General features: G+C 44.1%; 1 protein-coding gene across 1 annotated transcript in view; it reads right to left on the bottom strand.

Moving 5' to 3' along the window:
• Window positions 1-17,573, bottom strand: part of LOC126456400 (agrin-like) — a 211,046-nt gene that overhangs the window by 142,477 nt on the left and 50,996 nt on the right. Inside the window, exon 5 of the mRNA XM_050092154.1 lies at window positions 7,985-8,185. Coding sequence (XP_049948111.1) covers window positions 7,985-8,185 — 201 coding nt within the window. The remainder of the gene's footprint in view (window positions 1-7,984; window positions 8,186-17,573) is intronic.

The following is a 17,573-nucleotide window of genomic DNA, read 5'->3' as shown; positions in this document are numbered from 1 at the left end:
ACATGTCTATGAAATTCTACGCGATAAAATTTGTGGTAATATCCGTTCATTTTGACTAAATATTAGGTAGTTGCAAAGACTGGCAGCCAGCACCTGATGCAGACCAACGTAAAATTGAAAAATTCACGAAAGATAAAACTGTAGTAGCTTTTGGCTAAACTATTTGTCGGTCGGGAGTCCTTGATGCCAGACAGATGCCTGACAACAGAAATTTATAATGGTGTGAAGTTGAACGGGTGCGTCAGTTGTAGATAAAACATGTAACAGCTCTGATTTATTGATGTATAAGGAACTGCATAGTGTCTACGAAATGAACTACATGCAAAATACTTTCATGGTGATATTTCGAAAAACTGAAAATTGTATGGCATTCGTATCAGGATGAGCTAATAAGGGACATCGTAAGTAGTTAAACAAGGATAGCACAACCGAATAAAAATTAATTTGACCGTCGAGAGAGGTTAACAGAAATTTTACAAAATGTAACCTGCCAAACACACTGAGAACAAATGAAATACTTCGTGAAACCCTACGAAGAATATTACAAGAGGTGGTTTTCAGGGAGTAATCTAGAAATATTCTGAGTCTTCCTATAACTGCAGCAGAAAATAATCAAGGGGCCTAATTTTTGTGAAAACCTCTCCATGGGAAAGCATCGTCTTTGACAACTGCCGGCCGGTGTGGCCGAGCGGTTCTAGGCGCTACAGTCTGGAACCGCGCGACCGCTACGGTCGCAGGTTCGAATCCTGCCTCGGTCATGGATGTGTGTGATGTCCTTAGGTTAGTCAGGTTTAAGTAGTTCTAAGTTATAGGGGACTGATGACCTCAGAAATTAAGTCCCATAGTGCTGAGAGCTATTTGAAGCTTTAACAACTCTTCCTTCTTCTAAAATATGAATCAGGATTTTCTGAAAAAATATTGGAAACATGTAAAGTAAGTGCACGAAAAGTTTGTTTAGCCTAAAACGCGAAACGTGTCCTATGTGGATGAATGCAAAGGATGGTAACTTTAAAAAAATCTAGAGAAATATAATTTTTCAGTGACTGGTTACTTTATACTGCAAACCTATAGCATAAAAATACCCAGCCAACTTTATAAGTACAACTGCTCAAATTCTAACGGTAAAGTTCTCACCAGCTCTATATATTACAGCTGAAAAGATGTACAATTCATTGGAATGGATGTCTACTTAGGAATCAATTCGTCATATAGACGTCGATGTTTGCTTGGCAATTGAATAGTGTTGACTGCAATGTGCTCTCGTATTAATGTGTACAGTGTGGCCAGCGTTTATTTAGGCTGAGGAGGTGAGGACAGAAACTTGTGGAAAAATGACTGATAAAAAGGGTCGGTAACATCTGAGAGTTGGTAATGTAACACACAATTGAATTTTAGAAGGAAATTTACTGCTTTAAAAATAAGCTGATGAGCCAAAAAAAAAAAAAAAAAAAAAAAAAGAAAACTATGAACATTGCGCACAAGAAGACTGAAAGCCGCCGGATGGCAGCACAAAAGCATATATGCGAAGCAGAAACGAATGCGGAATCTTTCTAGCGACGATATGGGTCGGAAATTGAGAAATCCTCTGACATAAGCAACGTTGACAAAGGGCAGATTGGCAACGAGCATCTTGCGAACGGAGAAGATTGTGTGCTATTCGTGCGATAGTTTCGTGTTTCGTGAGGTTCTCAGAGCTGGCTCTGGGGGCGGGCTGTGGGGGCTGGTGGGTGGGCTGAGGGATGGGGGTGGGGGTGGGGGGGAGTGGCTGAGGCGGTTGAGCGGGGGGAGGGGGAGGGTGAACCGTGCGACCCCCCAGGGCGGCAGGTTTTTCACGTCGACGACAGTTTTGTATAAATGAAGAAGGTGAGAATAAGCTGAAACTACAAATCATTTATCAAATCTGTTGTATTACTGAAAACTGTCTACGGTGTTGTGAAACGTATGACAAGAAAGGCCTGGAGTGGGGTCATCTTGGCTACGTCTTTCAAAATAGCAAAGGCTGCTACTGGTAGTGTTGGCAACTTTATTTCTACCGGGCGGCTACGCAACACTTAAATGCATCAACATCAGCCTGAAAGCCCCTACAGAAGCAAAAAAGTTTATAGTAAAGAAATAAAGATAATTATCAACATAAGATGGCCTAACAATTCCTTACATACCTTTAGGAGCGTCGCTGTGAAAAGCTCTTTATAATAAATAAAGAAAGAATAAGTAAAATGTACATTGCCCGGCACGAGCCGTAGTCTTTTAAATTCAGTCGTTGTGATCACTGGGTCATCACGTTCGTCCGATCTGAACCAGATAAATCACATCTGGGACACATTGGGCGTCTGATGCGCACCCACGAACTTCCGGCTATCAATTTATGGGAATTGTTTGACCTGTGTGCAGACAGCTCATGTCACATGCCTCTCTAATACTACTAACAAGGGAACCTCCCCATCGCACCCCCCTCAGATTTAGTTCCAAGTTCGCACAGTGGATAGGCTTTGAAAAACTGAACACAGATCAGTCGAGAAAAGAGGAAGAAGTTGTGAGGAACTCTGAAAAAAAAGCAAAATATACAAACTGAGTAGCCCAAGCGCAAGATAGGCAACATCAAGGACGATGGCAGCTCAGGCGCGCCGTGGTCCCGTGATTAGCGTGAGCATCTACGGAACGAGAGGTCCTCGGTTTAAGTCTTCCCTTGAGTGAAAATTTTACTTTCTTTATTTTCGCAAGGTTATAAACTGTCCGTTCGTTCATTAACGTCTCTGTTCACTGTAATAAGTTTAGTGTCTGTGTTTTGCGACCGCACCGCAAAACCGTGCGATTAGTAGACGAAAGGACGTGCCTCTCCAATGGGAACCGAAAAACATTTGATCGCAAGGTCATAGGTCAACCGATTCCTCCACATGAAAACACGTCTGATATATTCTATACGACACTAGTGACGGCATGTCCGTCACATGACAGGAATATGTTGTCAACCCACCTAACTTGTACATTTGGCGAATGGGTAAAAAGATTCTTCTACCTTGCCCGATTTAGGTTTCCTTGTGGATGCATACTACGGCGCACTTACATCGCATCGGACGGACGGACAGATAATAATTGTCTGAAAATAAAAAAATTAAACTTTTCACTCGAGGGAAGACTTGAACCAAAAACCCTTCGTTCCGCAGCTGCCCACGCTAACCACAGGACCACGGTGCTACCGAGCTCTCATTGTCCTTGATGTTGCCTATCTCTTGCATGGACTACTCAGTTTGTATATTTTGCTTATTTTTTTCATAGTTCCACACAACTTCTTCCTGTTTTCTCGATTGATCTGTGTTCAGTTTTCCAAGGCCTATCCACTGTACCAACTTACAACTAAATCTGAGGGGGGTGCGCTACGGTCGCAGGTTCGAATCCTGCCTCGGGCATGGATGTTTGTGATGTCCTTAGGTTAGTTAGGTTTAACTCGTTCTAAGTTCTAGGGGACTAATGACCTCAGCAGTTGAGTCCCATAGTGCTCAGAGCCATTTTTTGAGGGGGGTGCGATGGGGAGGTTCCCTTGTAAGGACTACTAGAAAATCTCATACCATACAAAATCGCTGCCGCATTGCGATTCAGAGGTGCACCAACACTGATATAACTTAGAGTGCAACGGCAATGGATAGAAAAAGATATCCGTTCACGATTAGGATAGATACAGGAACACATCTTTACTGCCGCAGTTTATATGACTGAAAAAAAAAAACAGTGGGAACAGCAACAAAAGCGTAATGTACACAACACCGGGAGGACGACGGTTCAATCCCGCGTCCGGCCATCCTGATTTAGGTTTTCCGTGATTTCCCTAAATCACTCCAGGCAAATGCCGGGATGGTTCCTTTGAAAGGGCACGGCCGACTTCCTTCTCCGTCCTTCCCTAACCCGATGAGACCGATGACCTAGCTGTTTGGTCTCTTCCCCCAAACCAACCAACCAACACAACACCGAGTGACATTGGAGAGAACTACATTGTTCTTAACAACATTATGCTTTTGACCGGACAACGACCTTGCCGCGGTGGTAACGCCGTTTCCCGTTAGATCACCGGAGTTAAGCGCTGCCGGGGTGGGCTAGCACTTGGATGGGTGACCATATGGTGTGACGAGCGCCGTTGGCAAGCAGGCTGCGTTCAGCCCTTGTAAGGCAAACTTGATTGAGAAGTAGCGCCTCCGGTCTCGTAAACTGACATGGCCGGGAGAGAACCACATGCCCCTACGTATCCGCATCCAGTGATGCCTGTGAGCTGAGTATGAACCCGTGGCCGCTCGGTACCGTTAGGACTTCATTCCGTCATCGCTGAGTGTGCGTTGAGCAAAAACAGCAAACATGACACGCGTATGTCTCCACTGAACTGTGTGTGGAGAAATTTTGGGAGCCTGTATCTGTTCGTTGAATGCTGCGCTCGTTATCAGTCCGCGATTGTTCAGTAAAACGACTTTTTCATTCGCCATATCAGTTTTTTTAGAGGAATTTTCCTGTGTTGCACGTGCACTACTTTCCACGAATGTGAACACAATAAAGGATATTATTTTCTATTACTATTATTATAAAGGACTTGCACAAGTTTTGTGCGATACATTTCTGTTAGCAGTAAAGAACACTACTAACAAAGCAATATTAATTCACTTTACACACACACACACACACACAACACAGCTCTATTAATGTTCATCAATTGCTTTCCCTAAGGTGTTTACAAAATATTGTGTATGTTTGTGAAATCTTATGGGACTTAACTGCTAAGGTCATAAGTCCCTAAGCTTACACACTCCTTAATCTAAATTATCCTAACGACAAACACACACACCCATGCCCGAGGGAGGACTCGAACCTCCGCCGGGAGCGTACAAAATATTTTGATTTTCCGTTTTGTAATGAGTTGGTACATACACTCAATTTAAGAGCCCCAATGACGTGATGACGAGGCCTGGCGTCGTCGGAAACATCGTTTTTTTTCCTCATTACAAACAATATATTGCTTAATGTGTCATTTAATATGTCAGATCGATAGAAATTCCATAATTTCTCTGTTAACACATTCAGTTTGACTATACTTGCGACAGAACTAAAATGCAGGTTTCCAGCAGCCTCGGAGTAAGGTTGCTGTATCACGGAACACATTTTACAGTATGTTCTGAACTATAACGGAATGAGATATTTCGAACAGAGCGACCTCCTTCACATGAACCCGTGTGGCTTCAATAAATATCGGTGATGCGAATGCCAACTTGCGCCCTGTTCACAAGACATCCTGAAACCCATGGATCAAGGAGTCAGATTAATGTAATGTTTCTTGGCGTCCGAAAAGCTTTTGACACAGTCCCACAACGACTCTTATAAACGAAAATACGATCACATGGGGTATAAAACGAAATTTATGAATGGATCGATGATTACTTACTAGGAAGGATACATCATGTTATCCTGGATGTAAAGTAATCGAGAGATTTATAAGTAACTTGTGGCGTGTCCCAGCATCCCAACGCTGTGTGTTGGGATACTTATTGTTCATATTCTATATTAGTGGCTTGAAAGACGTTATTAACAGTAACCTCACACATTTTGCAGATGGTGTATTGTCTACAATGAAGTATTGTTTCGAAAAAGTTGCACAAATATTGTCATGTCTTGATAAGAGTTGAAAGTTCTGCAAAGAGTGGCAACTTGCTTTCAGCATTCAGAAACGTAGAATTGAAAAGAAACGTAGTATCCTTAGATTACAATATCAGTGCGTTGTAAATGGTACCAGTCAATTCAAACATGTATTTGAATGCAACAATTTGCGGGGCTGTGGAACGGAATCGTGATATAGTCTCAGTCATAGGGAAATCAGGTTGCAGACTGGTTCATTGGTAGAGTACTAGAAAAATGCCGCCATTCTACACGAGAAATTGCTTACAAAATGATCACGTGGCCCAACCTAGAATATTGCACAAGTATGTGGAACTCATACGAAATAATACTATCAGAGGTTATTTAACGTGTACAAAGAATGACAGCACCAATAGTCCAAAGTGTGTTTTTCCTATGGGAGAGAATCACAGAAAACGCTGAAAACCTGAAATGGCAGAAATCTGAAGAAATACTTGAGCTAATGCCCGAAAACCTCCATGGAAAGTTTCAAGAAACATAATAAAGTGAGGAACCTGGATACATACTACAACCTTTTACGTACCCTTCACGTAGGAACCGGGACGACAAGATCAGATTAACTACAGCGTGAGAGAAGTATACAGGAGGTCATTATTCCAGCGATCAATATGTGAAGGGAAACGGAAGTAACACGAGTACGTCGTAAAACTGACTGTACCCTCTGCCATGAAAATACACAGGGTGAACAGTAATAAAACCGACAAACTGCAGGGAAGAATTCCTGGCAGGAAATGGAGGGTAAAGGTCCTATGAACATGTGTGCGGAAAGGGACGGTGTGTGTGCGACAACGATAAATCGCCCCGGGACATATAGTACAGAGCTGCATCGCAGCCACATCACAACATATGTTCATAGTGGCTTCCATGAGATGGAATGCCACGCAGGATACACATAATCATACTTTGGCTTACACGATGTTGGTTGGCCCTTTGCCTGGAGCTTGTATTACGGTTCGCCTCAATATCCTGTAGATCTCAGTCCTTCAAATCTGGTGTACGCATGGTCCGCCGCCTCCCTTGAGCTATCGTCTGTCTGAAAGGACCCACAATCACTCAAACTTCCTAAAAGGACTTGAAATGTTGTGTGACATGTTTGGTGTCTGTAAGGGTACTTGTTTTGCTATAGACTTGCTGCCTTTCGACTGTTTCCATCTGCTTAATGATACACAAACACCATCTCGGCTTGTTCCCCACATTAATACCGGACCACTCTGCTGCATACAGTACGTTCCGACAGTCACACAGCCTGCAGCACCCAGTGAAGGCACGGCAGGTGATCAGAGGAGCTTTCATTCGTCAGCGCCATCTCCGGACACATGTTCATAGGACCTTCTTTCCTCCATTTGCATTCATGAATCCGTCCTTGCAGTTTGCAAGTTTTATTAATGTTCACAGTGTATAATTGTGGTACAGACATAGACTCGTGTGACAGTCGATCTCAGTTGCTTCTGCAAGGACTGCTGGCGCCTTGCGATCTACTGTCACCGTCAATAATTATCTCCCATCTGAATATCACAGCAGAGTAATATGACGTCTTCCTTGAGGTTGGGTATGCAACATAAAATGAATCGTTTAACAATATTTTAAAATTGAAACAAATTAGCACTCGGTCTCAATTACTTTTAGTCTTATTGACAAGGTTTCAACACTTCTAAGAGTGCCTTCATCAGAATTAAACAATTAAAATGACATTTTTATATATTTTGTGACTAAAGCCCTTCTGGCCTGTTAATTATTTTTATGTGACATACTGCCTCTGTCTTTTGTTATTAGTCAGTACTTACACTTTTTATATAAAAATGTCTTTTCCTATAAATATGTGACTATGAAACAGGCCATTTTAATTGTTTAATTCTGATGAAGGCACGCTTAGAAGTGTTGAAACCTGTTCAATAAGACTAAAAATAATTGTGACCGAGAGCTCATTTGTTTCAATTTTAATTTAGAAACGCTCACTGAACCAAGTAGCCCTGTTCAAAACTTTGTAACAATATTTTGTTTGTCAGTAGAACCGAACTCTGTTTTCCATTGATGCAGGCCATCGTAGTGGGGAGTATTTATCTGAACTGATTTTCATCAAACTTTACAGAACCAAAACCGAAAATATCTGCCAAACACGAGAGAAAACTTACTATATGCGCACTTCCTGACACTATCGTGGACTGCATTAAGGTTTTCTGTGCGTCTTGTCACTACCTGCAACAAATGACTAACCCTCTGCCATCCGTAGCTTTATCTTCACTGCAGCGTGTAACCCTTCTCTACCTGTACTACAACCACCTTTCCCCCTCCTACATCTCCTCAGTGGACCCACCTTGGAGGCCTGCACTGCTGCTGGTGTCAGGACAGGCGCCGGCGGTAACGGCGCTGACGTCGACGCCCGCAAGGCAGGCGTCGCGGCGCGCGTGGCAGGAGCTGGGGTAGGTACGTCCGGACCAGCACACCGCGTCCTCTGGGCCGGGCAGGGGGCACGCCTGCTCACACTGCGCGGAGCACAGGTCGCCCTCGCAGTCATCTGAAACGTGGACAGAACAATAAGCAAGATTAGAGTCTGAGGTCCCGTCGACAGCGCGGTCATCAGATATAGAGCACGAGCTTGGTTTGACAAAGGGCGGGGAGGGAAATAGGCCATGTCCTTTTCAAAGGAACCATCCAGGAACGAGCCTGTGGCGATTTAGGGAAATCACTGAGAACCTGAATCAGGATGGCCGGAGGGGGAATTGAATCGTCGTCTAAAGGTTAACAGTGACTGTGCTCCTAGTTTATAGTGAAGTGTTGCGTTCTCCATTCTACCACTGTTGTTGTTATTATAGTCTTCAGTCTAAAGACTGGTTTAATGCATCACTGCCGGGCGGGGTGGCCGAGCGGTTCTAAGCGCTACAGTCTCCTGCCTCGGACATGGATGTGTGTGATGTCCTTAGGTTAGTTAGATTTAAGTAGTTCTAAGTTCTAGGGGACTGATGACCTCAGACGTTAAGTCCCATAGTGCTCAGAGCCATTTGAACAATTTTTTTGAGCTGAATCAAAAGCTCCTCGTCTTACAACAGGCTCTAGATCACGTACGCTTAAACAACAGATAGAATTTGTTAAAGTAACAAAATGAAAAAATTTCTACCACAGCGAACAAAACAGTTAATAGGGGAAATACACTACTGACCATTAAAATTGCTACACCAAGAAGAAATGCAGATGATAAACGGGTATTCATTGGACATATATTATACTAGAACTGACATGTGGTTACATTTTCACGCAATTTCGGTGCATAAAAGCTGAGAAATCAGTACCCAGAACAACCACCTCTGGCCGTAATAACGGCCTTCATACGCCTGGGCATTGAGTTAAACAGAGCTTGGATTGCGTGTACAGGTACAGCTGCCCATGCAGCTTCAACACGATACCACAGTTCATCAAGAGTAGTGACTGGCGTATTGTGACGAGCCAGTTGCTCAGCCACCATTGACCAGACGTTTTCAATTGGTGAGAGATCTGCAGAATGTGCTGGCCAGGGCAGCAGTCGAACATTTTCTGTATCCAGAAATGCCCATACGGGACCTGTAACATGCGGTCGTGCATTATCCTGCTGAAATGTACGGTTTCGGAGTAACTGAATGAAGGGTAGAGCCACGGGTCGTAACACATCTGAAATGTAACGTCGACTGTTCAAAGTGCCGGCAATTCGAACAAGAAGTGACCGAGACGTGTAACCAATGGCACCCCATACCATCACGACGGGTGATACGCCAGTATGGCGATGACGAATACACGCTTCCAATGTCGTTCACCGCGATGTCGCCAAACACGGATGCGACCATCGTGATGCTGTAAACAGAACCTGGATTCATCCGAAAAAATGACGTTTTGCCATTCGTGCGCCGCAGGCTCCTGTCTGTGATGCAGTGCCAAGGGTAACCGCAGCCATGGGCTCCGAGCTGATAGTCCATGCTGCTGTAAACGTCGTCGAACTGTTCGTGGAGATGGTTGTTGTCTTGCAAACGTCTCCATCTTTTCACTAAGGGATCGAGACGTGGCTGCACGATCCGTTACAGCCATGCGGCTAAGATGCCTGTCATCTCGACTGCTAGTGATACGAGGCCGCTGGCATCTAGAACGGCGTCCCATATTGTCCTCGTGAACCCACCGATTCCGTATTCTGCTAGCAGTCATTGGATCTCGACCAACGCGAGCAGAAATGTCGCGATACGATAAACCGCAATCGCGATAGGCTACAATCCGACCTTTATCAAAGTCGGAAACGTGATGGTACGCATTTCTCCTCCTTACACGAGGCATCACAACTTTTCACCAGGCAACGCCGGTCAACTGCTGTTTGTGTATGAGATATCGGTTGGAAACTTTCCTCATGTCAGCACGTTCTAGGTGTTGCGACAGGCGCCAACCTTGTGTGAATGCTCTGAAAAGCTAATTATTTGCATATTACAGCATGTTGTTCCTGTCGGTTAAATTTCGCGCCTTTAGCACGTGATCTTCGTAGTGTAGCAATTTTAATGGCAAGTAGTGTACTTAAACGTTACTAACCTAAGCACATCACATACATCCATGCCCGAGGCAGGATTCGAACCTGCGACCGTAGCAGGAGCGCGGCTTCGGCCTGAATTGCCTAGAACCACTCGGCCACAGCGGCCGGCCGTGTCTTCGTCCTTATATAGCTCTGCAGCCGCCGTTCACTCTTGTTACTTATGTCGCTCGGAGCACCACAGTTGCCTCGGCGCTTGTTTTGGATAGCGCCATTTTGCCATGCACGGTATGTCATAACCAAGCGGTACACAAACAGTTTACGAACTTAACCTAACTAGACAGTAAAATGAAAGACTTTTCTTCGAACACTTTTATTTTTAAAATGATGATAGATGTAAAAGACGAATGATATTTAGTGTGTGTGTATTGTTAGAATGAATGACGAATGAATTCGTGGTGCATCGCAAGTGCTACCCGCAACTCCTTCTCAGATAAGAAAGCAAACTATCTACAGTGAGTGCAGACACTGGTTACAAAACATGCATCCACTGCCATTACTCCTCTCCATTGTGGCAATTGATTGACCTGCACACTGCAACTCCATCTGAAATCAACCATGTTCGGATGTGAGCACTATACTTACTATTTGTCAATCCTTACTTCTGAACTGGCAGAAACTGGACCACTTCAGACTGTTAATGCTTTGCCTCGAACCACTCAATGATAATAATAATAATAATACTGTGTACAGCGCTGTACTAGCCCTTATGTAATTACTGCTGTGTCGTGCTGTCAATTAATTCATTTACCTATTTTGGAGAGACTAATGAAGCAATTTCTGGACTACTGCAGTTACTATTTACAAGCTGAAGAAGACATTTTCCAGAGATATCTAGCATTTGTTATGTAACTCACTTTTATCATCAGCGATGTACTGGACAAAGCACAACATACGTGTGTAGTGGGTGGACTATGTGAGGAATCTGTAACTCCCACCGCATTAGTGTTGCTAATTGAGAAAAAGTAATTATTGATAACTTACGTAAATAGTATTAGAGTCTTACAAAATTGTGATAATAGTAATGATATTCTGAAAATTATTTAGTTTCGTGTGTGAAACAGAATCGAATAGATTACATTTTACCCCTCAGAAAATTTCATTTTGTCTCTCAGCGACTAATTATCCCCAAGGTTGAGAAACACTGTTCTAGATGCTCGTCATCAACTTTCGCATCAGTTCTGTGGTGTAATGGCCAGTTACATGTTCATTTATTTCATAAACTGTAAGATAGCTGCCCTAGGAGAAGGATGCGGAGCTTGTCCCACCAACCAATGTGCTACGAGCCAATTACAAGTTTTTCTCTCAGCGTCCTCCGCAAAAGGACCTTGAAGTGCGTGATTAGCAGAAGGATCCTTTGCCGCGTAGCAGTACTCCAGAAAAGTATGGACAAGCGTAGAGTCAGCAGTATCTTTGGTAAATTTAGTAGTATTCTGCCAATAAAACAATCTTTGGTTTGCCTACATCACAAAATTTTGTATACAATTTAAGTTCTTCGTTACTGTAATCCTTAGGTATTTAGTTAATTCTACAACTTATAAATTTGTATGATTTGTCTTTTACTGAAATGTAAAATTTTTTGTTGGTAATCAACGTAGAGGATGTGACACTTTTTATTGTTTGAAGTCAATTGCCATTTTTTTCATCGTGCAGATATAATGTCTGAATCATTTTGTAATTTATTTAGATTTGCTTATGACTTTATTAGAAGGTAAATCACATCACCTGCAAACAATGTCAGAAGGAAATCGTTTGTATAGATCAGAAAGAGCAGACGACCTGTAACGCTGCCTTGGAGGAAAACATATAATACTTTGGCTTGAATAGATAAATTCCCATCAATTAATACGAAAATGTGACATCTTTAAGGTATCGTATAACGTTGGAACATAGTATATGTTCCATAATCCTACTATAAATCGATGTTAATGATATGTGTCTATTATTCAGTAATTATTTCTATATAATGTGTAACTTACTGTCACCGTAGGAAGGCTTTAACAAATTTGTTTAAATAAAACGTGATTCGGGTACAAAAATATTTTACGAAGTGCTGTAAAATTACAGATTGAAACGAATGAGTTTCTTGGAGTTGCTGATGTAAATGGTGCTACCAACGTAGCTTAGTGTGCTAGAGTAACGTGGGGAATAGAACTACATTCTTCATTAAATGCAACAGTAGATGAATCACCCTGAGTTTCTGAAGAGAAATTTGAGGTATTTGGAGATGACATGGTGCCTGATCGACTACACTGTGGAAGGTGTGTGGCAGCAGATGGTGCCCCTCTGATGGACTTTGATCACCAACACATTATGAGCACCTGATTGACAGCATGTTAGTCCAACTTTGGAAGGCAAAATAGCAGCGATTCTGGTTGGCAAATTCCTTGATAGGCTTCCGGAGCTATATGGCGCAAGATGTCTCTGCACAGGTCACCCAGTTCCCGTATATTATGGACCGAGAGTTTATGAGTGTGAAGTTTCCGCCCGATAGCTTCACATATGCGCTCAGTCGTGTTCAGATCAGGGGAATTTGGTGTCCAAGACATCACATTGAATCCACTATCATGCTGTCAGACCGCTGTAGCACGACTCTGGCATTCTGATACGGACAGTTATCCTACTGGAAAATATCATCTCTGTCAGGCAAGACATAAAGCATGAAGGGATGCAGGTCGACTGCAGTTACGTTCATGTACTTTTCGGCTGTCATGGTTCTGTCGATTGCTACCACATGTTCCGCGGAAGCCCAGATGAATATCCCTCAGAGTACAATACCGTTCCCACCAACATATGTCCATGGTTGACGGCATATACGGACACGACCACCGGCCTGGTGTAATAAAAAACATCATTAATTCTATCAGACGCACGTTTGAATTGATTCGCGTTTAAATGTCAGTGATCCCGTGGCTACTGCAGCCGTAATAGGTACTGTTAGTAGTCATAATGGGAACACGTTAGACGTGCCAGTCTGCTCTGCAGAGTGGGCAAGCCTTCGACCTGCACTTTCTTTGATGAGGCGTGGACGTCCGACACTTTCTCACCTATTTGTAGTTTCACCGTGCTTCAACCACTTTCTGTAGATACTTACGAAAGTAGGGCAAGAACAACCTATTAGCCGTTTCCAAGATGCTCGTTCCCAGGCGCCGGGCCATCAAAGTCTGCTCTTTGACAGTCATTCACGCCACTGAACTGCCCTATTCACTGCACATATTTTCGCTACAGTGATTCCTCATTCATCTTTGTTTCACTTATATATTTTCCTTACCATGTCACGTGCCCACAAGGCCTCCAGTTCGTATTCTATCTAGGGGTGGGCAGCGGTCTTAACATTTTGGCTCAACACTGTGTGTTGCTGTGAGCAAATGTACAGTTGCTCGTCAAAAAGGAAATAAGAAATTAATGTCATATTGTACTTCACTTCGTCAATTCTGTATCCCATACCAAATGAGGTACACTGACAGATTTTTTTCTTTTGTCTTTTATACGATATCTATCGTCTTCAGGGCTCCACTCGCGCTAAGTAAGCAGGAAAACCCAAAGCTTTAATTTGACGCTAGATCCTCTCCATACCTTCCAAACTTCACTAGTGTTAACAAGTTCTCACTCCAATCTTTATTGCTGGCCGCTGTGGCCGAGCGGTTCTAGGTGCTTCAGTCCGGAACAGCGCTGCTGCTACGGGTCGCAGGTTCGAATCCTGCCTCGGGCGTGGATGATGGATGTGTCTGATGTCCTTCGGTTAGTTAGGTTTCAGTAGTTCCAAGTATACGGGACTGATCACCGCAGATGTTAAGTCCCATAGTGCTTACCAATCTTTGCTCAGCTGATATTTAGTCGTTCTGTAAGTAACTGTGCGGTAACAAAGAAAATACAGGTCAACTACATTTACTTATGGTACGTACTTTACAGGGCGAAACGAAGTGTGCCTCCTTATTCCGGAGAAATCAATAACATCTATTATTTAATCCTGCTTTAAGTGTTTGCAAATGGAACAGAAGGTTAGCAGTTAGGAACGGCATTCGAATTTACTCATGCAAAGGGGTACGTCGCTTGATGAAACATGTTTTCGGCTCGCCTTCTCAGTTCCTGTAGCGCGTCTTATGTAAAGCGCCATCAATTCAAAGCTGCCACATACTAGGCCGCGCTGAAAAATAATGTCTAAGAAGTTTTCATGCCAAAACCCCTAAAACTTTTTAAATAAAACAAACTTTATTAACATTCTGCATCTCTATTCTTCATGTATACATATTTATTTCTCAACGTAGTCGCCCATAGTCAACCAACGTCCCAACGAGAGAGCAGTCTGTTGATACCATCATTGCAGAATGTCTGACTTAGCTAACGGAACCACATCCACACCTTTGCTAGCATCGCTTCATCACCATCAAAGTGCTCGAAGGTGTTCTTTAACTTATGGAAACAGATGAAAATCAGTTTCAATCCTAAGGGCCCGGGTTTGATGCCTGGCTGGGTCGGAGATTTCCTCCGCTCAGGGACTGGGTGTTGTGTTGTCCTAATCATCATCATTTCATCTTCACCGAAGCGTAAGCCGCCGAAGTGGCATCAGATCGAAAGACTGGCACCCGGCGAACGGTCTACCCGACGGGAGGCCCTAGTCACACGACATTTACATTATTTTAGATGAAAATCGGATGGTGCAGTCGGGACTGTATGGAGGACGACCGATGGCAACGAACCCAAGGCGTTGGATTATTGCAGACGTCGCAGCGCTCGTGTGTGGTCTGGTATTGTCTTGCTGAATAAGAGGGTGCTCCACGTTTGGACGAACTCTCATTTGGTGCTTTCAATTTTCTCGCAGTACCATGCAGAGTTAGTGATGATACCTTTAGTCGTGCATTCAAAATGTACCACATCTTGAGTATCGCAGTACGCTATGACTTTGTGTGCCGATGGCATGGTCGTGAACTTTTTTGGCACCTGTGATCCTATGTGGCGGATTTCCATTGATGCTACATTGTTTTAGGGCTCAAAATGCTGAACCAACCTTTCATATTCTGTCAGTCTCTCCCTCAGAACGCAAAATAAATGGTTGACAGATGTCCAATTTTTTTCTGCTTCATGTCAAGAGTCGGCATTCGAGACACCCACCGTGCACACAATATTCGGGGCCGCAGTTCGGCAAGGATGACCTGTACCCGGTCTCGTGATATGCCACATTTACCTGAAAGATGTGTCTGTGTTATCCGACGATTTTCTCAGATGAGGTCACAACCTGATTCTGATGAGCCTCATCGAGTGCCGTACGTGGCCATCCACTCCGACCACCCTCTTACACATGTTGAGATTAGCATCACCGTTTCCTTCATTAGGAAGGCGAACAGCTCAACGTCTCACATCACTTATGTCGATACAGTCATAGCCGTTCACTGCTTTAATTCTTCCGTGGATTTCATTTGGAGGCACGTTTTCTGCGGTTAGAAGCTCCATTACAGGACGCTGTTTCTCATGCGCTAGCATAGTGACTCTAGACGCAGCCCTGTTACACCCTACAATTCGGAGCCCTCTAGCGGCAAAGGGTTGCAGCTTCGGTCAGCGAAGTAAGAAAGTCGATCGAGTAACACACACTCATGCTCATAAATTAAGGATAATTGCAGAGTGTGGTGCCACACAAAGTGGCACTACACAAAACTGGCACTAATAGCATAGGCACATATGGAACAAACACGGCACAGATCTGTAAGTCCACGGTATCGGTGATAAGTTGAGAAAACCGTCCCGAAATACATGTGCTACAAAACGCCACTGTTTCCTGCGCATGTACCCCGACATCAAAATGGGATATGATCACCATGCACACGTACTCAGGCCGCACAACGGGTTGGCATACTCTGGATCAAGTGGTCGAGCAGGTGCTGGGGCACAGCCTCCCGTTCTTGCACCAGTGTCTATCGGAGCTCCTGAAGTATCCTAGGGGTTTGAAAACGTGCAGTGATACCTCGACAGAGAGCATCCCAGACGTGGTCGTTGGGGTTTAGGTCTGAAGAACAGGCAGGCCACTCCATTCGCCTGGTATCTTCAGTTTCAAGGTACCCCTCCACGATGGCAGCTCGGTGGGGCCGTGGGTTATCATATATCAGGTGGAAGGTGGGACCCACTCCACCTCTGAAAAGGCGGACATACTGGTGCAAAATGACGTCCAGATACACCCGACCTGTTACGGTTCCTCTGTCAAAGACATGCAGGGGTGTACTTGCACCAGTCATAATCCCAGCCACCACCAAACCACGATCTCCATACAGGTCCCTTTCAAGGACATTAAAGGGTTGGTATCTGGTTCCTGGTTCACACCAGATGAAAACTCGGCGAGAATCACTGTTCGGACTATACCTGGACTTGTCCGTGAACATAACCTGGGATCACTGTTCCAGTGACCATGTACTGTGTTCTTGACACCAGGCTTTACGGCGTCTCCTGTGACCAGGGGTCAGTGGAATGCACCTTGCAGGTCTCCGGGCGAATAAACCATGTCTGTTCAGTCGTCTGTGGACTGTGTGTCTGGAGACAAATGTTCCAGTGGCTGCGGTAAGGTCCCGAGCAAAGTTACGTGCAGTACTCCGTGGCCGTCTGCGGGCACTGATGGTGAGATATCGTGGTGTTGTACACTGTGGACGTCCCGTACTGTAGCGCCTGGACACGTTTTCTGTCTGGTGGAATCGTTGCCATAATCTTGAGATCACACTTTGTGACACATGGAGGGTCCGTGCTACGTCCTGCTGGTTTGACCAGCCTCCAGTCGCCCTAGTATTGTACCCCTCATAACGTCACCAGTATGTGTTCTTTGAGCCATTTTCAACGCACAGTCACCATTACCACGTCTGAAAACGTCTGCACACTTACTTGCTGCAGCGTACTCTGACATGTACCAACACACCCCTGCGTATGTGGACTGCTGCCAGCGCCACAGTGCGACGACTGCAAGTCAAATGCACCGAGGTGATTTAAACCAGCAAACCGCCCATCAGAGCGTCGTTTCACCATGTATCAGCATTATCCTTAATTTATAAGCATGACTGTATATGGCTTGTAATACCTTAACCGATATTGAAAACAGAATAAAAAATTCGGAGGCATTACTTTTCAGCAGGCCCTGTTATTTCCGGTCTTTGCCTGAGTGACTTACGTTGGAGCAGTTGTAGTAAAATGGAAGTGGCCTAGAAAATAGTTAACAACTAAATTGCCTGCTACGTTTCCTGTGGCTCTTATAGGAACGGTTGTTATTGACATTATTGCTTCGTGAATAGCCACACCCAAAAATTACCGTTTAACTCTCTGAGTTAAAGTAATTTCTGACGGTAGAGCTGTAGGAAATAACGTTTCTTCTTCGTCCTAACTTTTCCACGTT

This window comes from Schistocerca serialis, chromosome 2, assembly GCF_023864345.2.
Source record: "Schistocerca serialis cubense isolate TAMUIC-IGC-003099 chromosome 2, iqSchSeri2.2, whole genome shotgun sequence".
Lineage (NCBI taxonomy): Eukaryota > Metazoa > Arthropoda > Insecta > Orthoptera > Acrididae > Schistocerca > Schistocerca serialis.
This window is presented reverse-complemented; position numbering and strand designations above follow the sequence as displayed.